This window comes from Crinia signifera, chromosome 2, assembly GCF_055691185.1.
Source record: "Crinia signifera chromosome 2, ASM5569118v1, whole genome shotgun sequence".
NCBI classification, from domain to species: Eukaryota; Metazoa; Chordata; class Amphibia; order Anura; family Myobatrachidae; genus Crinia; species Crinia signifera.
Window position 1 is genome coordinate 310,909,124 of NC_139218.1, and position 12,282 is coordinate 310,921,405.

The window sequence follows — 12,282 nt, forward strand, 5'->3', positions numbered from 1 at the left end:
CGACGCGATGCCCCCGATTTTCCCATTGAAATGCATTGAAAAAAGTCAATATTGCGTCGGTCGCGTCGTATGCGGCTAAAAAAGGCTTAAATGGTCCAGACGCGATGCCCCCGATTTCCCCATAGGGAACAATGTTAAATGCCTCAATTTACTCGCGATGCCCCCGATTTCCCATAGGAATCAATGTTAAATGGCTCAATTTACCCAAATCATCATAGGGAACAATGGTAAATGGGCCAGAAAACCCAAAAAACACCCCTGAACAGTGAAATGTCCCCCCAAAAGTAGTTGACGCCACCCCACGATCAACGCCAACCCGAAGCGTGGTGAGCGCAGCGAGGCTGCGAGGGGCGGCGGTACGCGTCCTCCGACCTTTTCATACCCCCACTATCCACGTCGGCGTGGAGTTGAGAATAGATTAGTGTGGCGAGCGCAGCGAGTAACCGAGCCCGAAGCGTGGCGAGCGCAGCGCGCCCCGCGAGGGGACGCAGATACCTTCACAAGTAAACGCGTCCCTTCGCGGGCTTCACAGGTATCCGCGTGCGCTCGCCACGCTTCGGGCTCGGCTCCATTTAGAGATGAACATGCATCCAATATTATATAGAATCAGGTATGGGCATTTACCCAAGCTCTTGAAGTTTTAAAAGGTACAGTATTTATTCAAAGGTATATTGTAGAAGGTGCTTAATGTGATTTCTATGTTCAAGAGAGAACATAGAGAAGAGAAAAGAAACTCTGTTTGGGGGCACCCTTGTATTTCAGGAAACAAAGAGTACTATGACTATTTCTAAAACATAACTTTTATTATTTATTTAAAATTCTTACCACCATACATGTTGCACACTGCGAAATATTTTACAGTTGTTCATCCCAATTGTATATTATGTGAGAAAAAATATGAAATGTAAAATAAATAAATAAATGACCATCATATCTCCAGACATATATCATTCAATTCAGAATGCATGTGAAGTTTGAATCATTGGTCATGCAATCACCTGGGGTCTATTGTTGGTATTGGAATGATAGGAATCACCAATCAGAAAAAGAGGGTCAGCCCTATTTGGGACTGGGTCACTTCTGCTTTTCACCCCTCTTGTATATGAGCAGAGGAGGGGGAATGAGAGAGTGACGGTCCCAGGGTTGTGACCAGTAGATTACAGTGCTGGCACCTAATTTGACGGGCGGCCCTGATACTACATATGCATTGCAGGGTCTATCCCGAAACGGGGTCCGCTCTCATATCCACTCTAGAAAAAAAGGGGGGAGAGTGTAGACAAGACAGATACCGCTTGATATCACTCGCTACTAATGATTGTTAATGATTCCTATTAACACTGAGAAAGCAGCTGGAAAGTAATTATGTAGCCAATCCTATATGAGAGCACTCCACTTTTCACCCTTCTTGTCATCAGACAGCGGAAGAGAAATGAGAGAGTGGGTGATTCTAAAATTATAAAAATAAAAATTTGCAGCACCCTCTAGAGGGTGATGCTGGTAGCGCTTGACTGAGGATGTTTCACTAAGCTGCTGCTAATAAAGGGATAGTGAGTCCCTATGCAAGGAGTGAGCAAAAAGAAAGGGGTTTAAGCAGCGCTGGTGAATTGGCTAAATCAATTGGACTGGTTTTCACAATAAAACATACAGTTTATTATACATAATTGATCAAATATAGTTAAAATAAATATATATATAGTCCAATTGCATACCTCCCAACTGTCACGATTACAGCGGGACAGTCCCGATTTTCGGGTCCTGTCCCGCTGTCCCACCCGCGGCAGGCATTGTCCTGCTGCGGGGGGTGGCAGTAGGGAGACCCCCCAATCTAATAGAATAGACGCTGTGCGCATGCGCACAGCGTCTATTCTCATATGAAAATGAGGTTGCGGCTAATTAGCATAAGCCGCACCCTCATTTGCATACGTCCCGCCCCCTTTTCAGACGCAAGAGTGTCCCTATTTTATCAGCACAGAAGTTGGGAGGTATGCAATTAATTTAGCCGATTCTAGGATTATGACTAAAAGGATAGGTTAGACAGTGAATTACAGTGTCAACAGTGGGTCTTCAGGAGGCCCTGATACTACACAGGCATTGCAAGGTGCTTCCCTGAAGTCCAGATGACTCTCATATTCACTGTGAAATAATAGATCTAACACAGAAATTTTTTTCACTATATTTTCACTGTATACACATGATCATAGTATTTCTTATGTATCTACCGCTTCAGTTATGGATTTTCTGTATAATGAAACCACCTTTTTCCTTAGTGCTATTTGTTATTTGCTAAATTCTAGCAATGCACATAAAAGAGGAAAGAGAAAAGAGAAAAAAGAAACATTTGTATCACTGGATAGTGAGAGTGAGTCTATCTCTCGCTCTTTGGTGACGCTGCCCTGCTGCTTACGATGTTTGTGTCCTGAAGACAATCCCTTAGGGCAGGCATTCCCAACCACGGTCCTCAAGTGCAGGTCCAACAGTGCAGGTTTTAGTGATATCCAGGCTTCAGCACAGATGGTTAAATCAGAATCACTCAGGTACTAATTTAGTCACCTGTGCTGAAGCCTGGATATCACTAATACCTGCACTGTTGGTGTGCCTTGAGGACCATGGTTGGGAATGCCTGCCTTAGGGGATTGAAACATTGACCTTCTACAATATACCTTTGAATAAATACCTTTTAAAACTTCAAGAGCTTTTGTGAGTGCCCATACCTGATTCCATATATATATATATATATATATATATATATATATATATATATATATATATATATATATATATATATATATATATATATATATCAGGGGCAAACGCAGGATTTTCAGAAGGGGGTTTCCAGAGGGGCGGAGCAAAGCATGGAGATGGACACTTAGGTGACCCAGTATATGCTGGGTCAGTTAAAGTATTATAGATAGACCAAATGTATATAAATAATAATAATAATAAAAAAAATAAAATATATATATATATATATATATATATAACACAGATTTGCAGGCGGCACTCAGGATAAATAAACACGCGACACACAGCCAGGACTTTGCCAACGTTTCAATGCTGGTGCATTTTCGTCAGGGCGATACAACAAGAATAAACAATAACTCACCATTTAAGTGCTCAAACACCCACACCTCAGCGTCTGCAGGAGCCGTGCGGCAGCGTGGCCACGCCGGCTGCTCATGATGACGTCACCCAATGTGCACCCGTCACCATGGAAACATACAGGCTAAAGGACAAAATAACAAGCATTTCAGTAAAGATAAACAAGGCAATAGTGTGCCAATACAAAAATGATGCAGAGACATATAGAACATGTTAATGCATTAAAGGAAACAGTTGAGACCTAAAGATTCGTTCAAGCCATTGGGGCTGAGTGTATTAAGTAAAAAGATCCACCTAGATTCCCGTTGGAGGAGCAGCTTAGAACGATTGCCTCCCCTGGAGAGTGGGGGGACATGATCAATGATTTTGTGCTTAAGCGCAGTGGGTGAATGTCCCATCAGCGCATAATGCCGGGCGACAGGCTGTTCACTGTCACCTTTCAGCACTGCTGCTCTGATCGCCTGGCGATGTTGTGCCATGCGAATCTTGAACTGACAGTCGGTTTTCCCAACATAGTACTTCCCACACGGGCAGATTAAAACATATATAACGAACTTGGTAGAACAAGTTAAACGAAAATTAATGTTAAACTTTCTGTTGGTGGTTGGATGTTTAATAAAATCACCAACTGCCATATATCCGCAGGTGGTGCACCCTGTGCATTTAACGCACCCCTTCTTTGGAGCCCCAAAGAACGGAGTGACATTGGTTTTATCGAAATCAGTTATATCACTGTGTACCAGGTAGTCACGTAGATTACGTCCACGTGAATAACTGGTAATCAGCTTCTTGTTGTGCAGACCGGGTAACTCAGTGTCCTCCGATACAATCGGCCAATATTGCTTAACTGCATTTTTAGCAATAATACTGTTGGTGTTATACTTGTTGGGCCAGAACAATTTGTTTTTAGAGGCAGACTTGGATCTACGTTTGAGGGTTTTGTAACGAGGGATTGCCATAACCTTTTGTTTAGTGGATATTAGTTGTTGGCGATCATAACCTCTGTCAATAAATTTGGAGATCATTAAATCCATTTGGATTTCACAGTCTGTAGGATCACTGCAAATTCGACGGACGCGCAATAGTTGTGAATAAGGAAGCCCTTTGACCACTGCAGCTGGATGGAAACTGGTCGGGCTCAACAACATATTGCGGTCTGTGGATTTTACAAAAAGCGAAGTATGTAGATTACCTTCTGTCAGGCTAATGCGCACGTCAAGGAAATCAATGGTGGAGAAGGACCAACAGTGTGTGAGCTTCACTGGGCTGTTGCTGTTATTCTGTTTAGTGATAACATCCATCAACGCGTCAGGGGTGCCACTCCATAAAAGAAGCATATCATCTATGTAGCGAGCATAATAAAAAATGCCGCTACAGATGATAGGGTCAGTAAAGAAAATTTGATGTTCTACTGCCATCATGTAGGCGTTCGCGTACGATGGGGCCACTGAGGACCCCATCGCACAGCCCGCCGTCTGAAGATAGTACCGACCATCGTAATAAAAATAGTTACGGGTCAGTACCATTTCTAGGAGGTGACAAAAAAATTCCACCGATGGCCCTTTGTAATGAATGCTAGAAGAAATAAGCTTCCGTGTAGCGGCAACACCTTCTGCGTGAGGGATACAAGTGTAAAGAGAGCTCACGTCAATACTGCTTAAAACACATTTCTCTGGAACGTCAGTAAGTTTCTGTAAAGCTAGCAGTAATGCTGTAGTATCCTGCAGACTGTAAATAGAATTTTGCACTACTGGCTGCAGGTAAACATCAAGGTACTCTGACACCACCTGGAAAATGGACCCCCTGGCAGATATGATAGGTCTACCAGGGGGACATTGCAGGTTTTTATGTACCTTTGGGAGTGTATAGAGTACAGGTTTTTTAGGGAAATCACATGTAAGTATTTTAAGTACTTTATCGGTTATCACACCAGCTGTGTGAGCACTATTGAGATACTGGTCCAACTCACGTTTAAAAACGATCGTAGGATCAGCATCCAATAATTTATACGTGGCAGTATCGCTAAGCTGTTTGGCGATTTCTGCCTTGTAATCAGACAAATTTTGTACAACAATAGAACCGCCTTTGTCGGCGGCTCTAATAACGATATCCCTCCTGGAACTGAGCGATTGTAAGGCTTTATATTGATTTTTATTCAGATTGGAATGTAAGTCCAATTTGTTGGCATCAGTCACAGACTTGTCAATAAGTCGTACACACGATTTGATGGAAGCACTCGCAGAAGGAGGATCAAATTGTGATTTAGGAGCCAATTTATATAGTTCCGGGGGTAAAGTGTCTCTTACAATAGTCGATTTATGTGTCCCAAAAAATTCTTGAACTTTCAACTGACGGTTGAGTTTATGTGTTTCAACCTTCCAGGTAAATGGATCGAATCTAGTAGTAGGTACAAAACTAAGTCCTTTTTGCAGAACTTCATATTCCTCATTCGTAAGGGGAGTTGAGGACAAGTTAAAAACTACTTTCAGTTCAAGATTCGCATGGCACAACATCGCCAGGCGATCAGAGCAGCAGTGCTGAAAGGTGACAGTGAACAGCCTGTCGCCCGGCATTATGCGCTGATGGGACATTCACCCACTGCGCTTAAGCACAAAATCATTGATCATGTCCCCCCACTCTCCAGGGGAGGCAATCGTTCTAAGCTGCTCCTCCAACGGGAATCTAGGTGGATCTTTTTACTTAATACACTCAGCCCCAATGGCTTGAACGAATCTTTAGGTCTCAACTGTTTCCTTTAATGCATTAACATGTTCTATATGTCTCTGCATCATTTTTGTATTGGCACACTATTGCCTTGTTTATCTTTACTGAAATGCTTGTTATTTTGTCCTTTAGCTTGTATGTTTCCATGGTGACGGGTGCACATTGGGTGACGTCATCATGAGCAGCCGGCGTGGCCACGCTGCCGCACGGCTCCTGCAGACGCTGAGGTGTGGGTGTTTGAGCACTTAAATGGTGAGTTATTGTTTATTCTTGTTGTATCGCCCTGACGAAAATGCACCAGCATTGAAACGTTGGCAAAGTCCTGGCTGTGTGTCGCGTGTTTATTTATCCTGAGTGCCGCCTGCAAATCTGTGTTATATTGGGAGACATCGTGCATGTAGTCCTACTTTCAGGAAGGCAACAGGAGCAGTTACCTGCAAGTGTGTCAGTGAGTGCCAGAACACTTGGATATTTATATATATATATATATATATATATATACACACACACATATATATATATATATATATTACCAAGTGGTCGAGCAGCACGTCCTTAACGAGCATTCACGGTGCAGGTGCCATCCAATTTCCCCACGGGGAACACAAATACAGTGCCGCCTCCTGCCTGTATATATATATATATATATATATATATATATACACACATACAGGGGCGTCAACAGCGGTGTAGCATTGGGCATAGCAATGTATTGGGGCCCCTACCGATCCTCCAGTGGTAGGTGTGGGGGAGGCTTTGATGTCCCGCGGGTGGTAGGGGGTATTATATCAACCGCTCAGTATGTAGGGCCTGGATCAGTAATTTCCACTAATTACCCCTTTACTGTACAGATGGTGGGAGATTGGGTGGGAGAAGGGCACATTGGGCTGAATGAAGGAGCCCGGATACATAACTTCCAGGGTGGTAGAAGACGTTTTATACGCAGCGGAGGGGTGTATAGTGGAGTGGGCTTATTATTCATAATTTTCTGGTGGGAGGACAGCTTGCTTGACTGCAGATATCTCTAGTTCCCATAAATAGATTTCTTAGATTAATGGAATTAAAAACTAGAGAATCCCACCTACCAAATGGTATTGGGGACTAGGGGATCAGAGTTCAGGAGGCAAAGCAATCTGCCAACGAGAATATAAAACTACATACCAGGTGTGTGGAGCTGGAGCAGTAACCAGCTGCTGGAAGGCTGATATCTCTGGTTCTGGGAACAGTAGAGACAAGCTACTAGTGTCCATCAAAGGGGGAGAGTCCCAGCTTTTGGAATATACCCTCAGAAAAACGCTAAGTCAGACAGAAACTGAAATATCTGACTGGGAAGAGCAATTAACAGGCTTGGATGGGGACCACTGCTTTGAAGTCAGATATCTCCGGTTTCCAAGGGCCGATTTTAAAAATTCTTGTACCCATGGAAAGAGGGGACCCTCAGCTTTCAGACTAGGGCCCTTAGACTCCTGGGGGGGTTCTGGGTACTCAGAAACCCTCCTGCGTGCGCTACTGTATATATATATATAATATTTAAAAAATGTTATTATACAGTATGAAGCAACTTCTATGTTTCTATATCCAAGATCTATATGAAAAACTATACTATCATTAAACAGTTTGAACATAACATTCCACATACCTCCTCTGGTCTTCTTGTTGTGACTGTCTTCTCTGCTCTTCTTGCTGTTCTAGCAACTCACTCTAGAAAGTGAGAATACATTTTATGGTTAGGATCAATGATGAAACAAAAGTTCCTTAATGAGGAATTGCTAAACCTGAAAAACATTGAAGTACATACTCTGTTTTGAAAAACTTATTTGCATTTTAACATTTAATTCATAGATGCCATTTACTGTAATCATCAACATTAAGGGAAGAGAAAGCATGGTAGTATGAAGTTATTTTATCGATCACCTAATCTGGGTCACACGCTGTTTTAGCGTATTTTGCCTTTGTGGACTTTGCCTGATGTACAAGTGTGCATCTGAATATGCAAAGTCCGGGATGGCAGGTTTGGGAGATAAGTAGAATTTTCCTACAGAAATTGCGCTGAGCAGTTCGGAGCTGGTTGCTGTTATGGTAGTGGGACCCTACGTGGTGTATCCATCTGTTATAGTGTCAGCACCATGGCTTGTGTTCATAATAGGAAAATATGGGGCATCCCAAGCCACTTTTCTCTGGATTTTCTCCTTCCAATAAAGGCTATGAGGTCCAGAACTAGCTATAGATTTGGGGGTAATTGCCTGTGCACTTTTTTTTTATTATTTGACTCTTTCTAAGATAGCTTGTACAGATGATTGATGCAAGATTTCTCCCAAATTTAAATTCATCTGATGTTGGTTTTGAACGGAAAGATCAAATCTGACACAATTTGAATTTCTACAAATGACTGACATACTGAAGATGTCGGGTTTCAACTGAAGATAAATTGGCAGGTTATACTAGTCAATTTTTAAACAGCAAACTGTCATCTCAGTGTGGGCCAGATGTACTTAGCTTGAAAAGTGATAAAATGGAGAGTGATAAACCATCAGCCAATCAGCTCCTACTGTACCTGCGATGTCACAGACTGTGTTTGAAAAATGACAGGTACTGTAGGAGCTGATCAGTCGGTGGCTTATCACTGAAAATTGTATCACTTTTCAGGGCTTAGTACATCTCGCCCTCTATCAATTACTGTCTATGTTGGCTTACACCCCAAATCCCAATAAATTTAGCCCTTAGACACAACAATACCTTGGAGCATTTTTAGACTATACCATTGAAAGTAGCACAGTATGGCCTCCAGTGTAAAATAAGTGTCTGAGGGGGTCTATGTACTAAGCCTTGGAAAGAGTGGGCAGTACGGATGGTGTAATGGTTAGCATTACTGCCTCACAGCACTGAGGTCATGTGTTCAATACCCACCATGGCCCTAACTGTGCGGAGTTTGTATATTCTCCCCGGACTTGCGTGGGTTTCCTCTGGGTACTCCGGTTTCCTCCCACAATCCAAAAATATACTGGTAGGTTAATTGGCTCCCAACAAAAATTAACCCTAGAATGTCTGTGTGTGCGTGTACATGTGGTAGGGAAAATAGATTGTAAGCTCCACTGGGGCAGGGACTGATGTGAATGGTCAAATATTCTCTGTAAAGTGCTGCTGAATCTGTGCGCTATATAAGAAACTAAAAATAAATAAATAAATAAAGTGGATGAAGATAAAGTACCTACTAATTGTCATTTTTAAACACATGGCAATTAGGAGCTTATTGGCTGGTACTTTATCTAAGTCCACTTTACGTATCTCTCCAAGGCATACTACACATAAGGGTTTATTTTTGTCAGTATCCAATTAACCTACAAGTCTAATATTTCTGGTCTGTGGTAGGCAGGGGCATTTCAAGAGAGGAGAGGACCCGCGTACAGCCACCAATGAGGGCAACCTCCTCTCTGAAAACGCCCATTTTTCGAGTGTTTTGCATCTCCGGTTCTGAGATGTCGCCGTGGGACTCTGGAGGGGTAAGTATAAATATATGGGTGCTGTGTATGGTGTGGCCCCTCCTGGACCCAGGGACCTGTGTGCACTGCACCTATTATAGAAACGCCTATGGTGGTAGGACACTGAAGTAATGTACCAGGAGGAAACCCATGCAAGTATTGGGAGACTATACAAACTCCTCACAGTTAAGGCTGGATTCGAACCCATGACCTCAGTGCTGTGAGGCTGTAATGCTCACCATTACACCACCCATACTGCCCTACACCATCCTACCATCCTATAATCGTTCATTTCTTAACCTTCATATGGGAAGGTTTTTGTATAATAGAAGCATTATAGCAAGATAAAATAATTCAAAGAAAACCATCACAGAGCTCTTAGATGTGTCACAGAACTACAAGTTACCTTGTCAAAATATCGACCATCTACTCTCGAAAAGGCCAACAAAAAGCCTAATGCTCGCATTAGTGACGTGACTTTTCCTGGGAAACTGCGCAGTTACAGGAAATGGCGCTGAGCATGACAAATTGACAAGAATGAAAATGCTTTTACGAGTAAGAACATCTGAATAATCCACTAGAAAGAATGAATATGTTATAAAAAAGGTTACCATTTCAGTGACCTTTAGTTCTATTACGCTGATAAAAAGACGACTTTACAGCAGTAGAAATAGCTACACTCAGTAAGCATGCGCATAGTGTATTTTATGGAACATCATTAATTGGGTTATTAGACATAAACATCGTTCAGTTGTTTTTATTTCCTTATGAAATATTCAAAGAATATCAAATATTCAGGGAACATACAGTAAAGATGCCAGAGGTGACAATACATCAAGTGATCTTAAAAGGCTAGAGGTTTTTAGAGTAAAATACAGAAAACTTGCAAAATAAATGAAATCCGCAAATATCTGTATATACTGTATGTGCCAGCACTTTCATCAAATATAGACCATAGGTAGCTTCAAAATGTGGGGACTGTATTATGGGTATGTGGGGGATCTGATGAACATATAAATGACACAGTCTTATTTACAGTTAATGGGCATGCGGGGGACTGAAAAAATTAATTATGGGATCAAGAAACAGTAAAGAAGGACCCTTTTTTTTTAAATTATGGGTCTCTGTAACCACAAAACAACAATCTTGGTAACGTCAGTAATTATATATATATATATATATATATAATTAACCATACTGCACCAGCATATATCTCTCTACTTATCACAAAATATCTCCCATCTCGACCACTCCGCTCTGCACAAGATCTGCGTCTCTCTTCTGCACGGATCACCAGCTCCCATTCACTATTACAGGACTTTCATCGGGCTGCTCCCATCCTATGGAATGCCCTTCCACGCACAATAAGACTCTCCAATAGCCTCCAAACATTCAAGCGTTCCCTGAAAACTCACCTCTTCAGGCAAGCCTATAATGTTTAAGTTCTACATGCATAACCCTCTGAGGCACTTATGTATTATATAGCTTCCCTTCTGGACTTGTAACTTGGTGGGACTGCTATGGTATTACTGGTGCCTGTCCTTGTGTTTCCCCCTATATCCCTATAGATTGTAAGCTTGCAGCAGGGCCCTCCTACCTCCAAGTCTGTATGTTGTTACCCAGTTTGTTTTATCACTGTCTACTATTGTAAAGCGCAACGGAATCTGCTGCGCTATATAAGAACCTGTAAATAAATAAATAAATAAATATATATATATATATATATATATATATATATATATATATATATATATATATATTACATGCATATCATATGGCATCTGTCCTTTAACTGCTTTTGAGGGGTTAACCCAACAATCTGTAGTATATAGACATAGGAGTGGAATGCTGGGTACACACTAGAAAATTTGGCGGTGCTGCAAAAAAACTATATTGATTGTACAGACACACTGGCAGATATCGGTTATGTTCCAATAGTATAGAAGTAAAGTACTGGCGGGCGAGGTCACTGGATGGTACGGGTGGCAGGGAGCCAGAGGAGTTATGCTGGGTACACACCAGGACGACTAGGGCCCGATCCCCACAATCTCGATCCAATTCCGATCAATTGGATGTAGATTGTGTGCTGATTGGGCCCTTTTCTGACCTGCTGTGGACCGATACCGATCCGATGCGCGGTCCCGCGGGTCGGTCGTTATTGAGATCCTACCTGCTGCAGGTAGGATCTCAATGACGACCATACAGCTGGGTGCGGGTCACCATAGGATCGAACCCGCTCACGGTGCACATCGTGAGCGGGTCGTGCCCCCCCCTCGTCACCGTGAGCGGGTCGGACGAGACACTGACGACCCGCTCACGATGTGCATCGTGAGCGGGTCGTCCTGGTGTGTACCCCGCATTAGGCTAGCACACAGCAGATGAGAATGTACTGGAGCTGGGACTGGAAGTCATCCATACACAGCAAAGATGGTATTTAGCTGGAGTCCAATAGTGGCAAACTAGCACAGAGCGACTCAGTACTGGAGATGTCAGGATCGCTCAATTGCGACAGTGTACACGTGATGGTAAACTGCAGGATACTGTGAATGGGACTGGAGATTGACCAGAGACTGGAGTGGAATTGTGGATCTGCAGAGTAGCGACTTATGAACGTCAGGATTCAGCATGATGGCAGGCTTACCGGAAACTGCACAGCAGTGATGAAGCAGACAGTGACAAGGTTACTGGATGCGACTTGATAGCTCTTAGCGAGCATGTAGCAGGAAGTGGCTGGAAGCCTTTGAATGCAAGCTGGAGACAAGGTAGCTGGATGTGGTTTGGAAGCAGCAAGCAGGTAACAGGAAGCAGCTGGAATCTGGGCTATGGCAGAGGTTCTGTTGGCAGCTGAATCTGGAGACAGCAGGAAGACAAGCTGCCACAGATGCAGCAACTGGAAGCTGGAATCACCATACAGGATGCCTGGTAACTGCATGTAGAAGCGACAGTTGCTGAAGGAAACTACTGAGATTGACAGCAG

The 12,282-nt window shown here is 42.8% G+C and overlaps 1 protein-coding gene across 2 annotated transcripts in view; it reads right to left on the reverse strand.

Moving 5' to 3' along the window:
* Positions 1–12,282, reverse strand: part of EPSTI1 (epithelial stromal interaction 1) — an 89,950-nt gene that overhangs the window by 7,185 nt on the left and 70,483 nt on the right. For both annotated transcript variants that reach the window (XM_083168939.1, XM_083168938.1), the window contains one exon: positions 7,466–7,527. In XM_083168939.1, the coding sequence (XP_083025065.1) occupies positions 7,466–7,527 (62 nt within the window). The remainder of the gene's footprint in view (positions 1–7,465; positions 7,528–12,282) is intronic.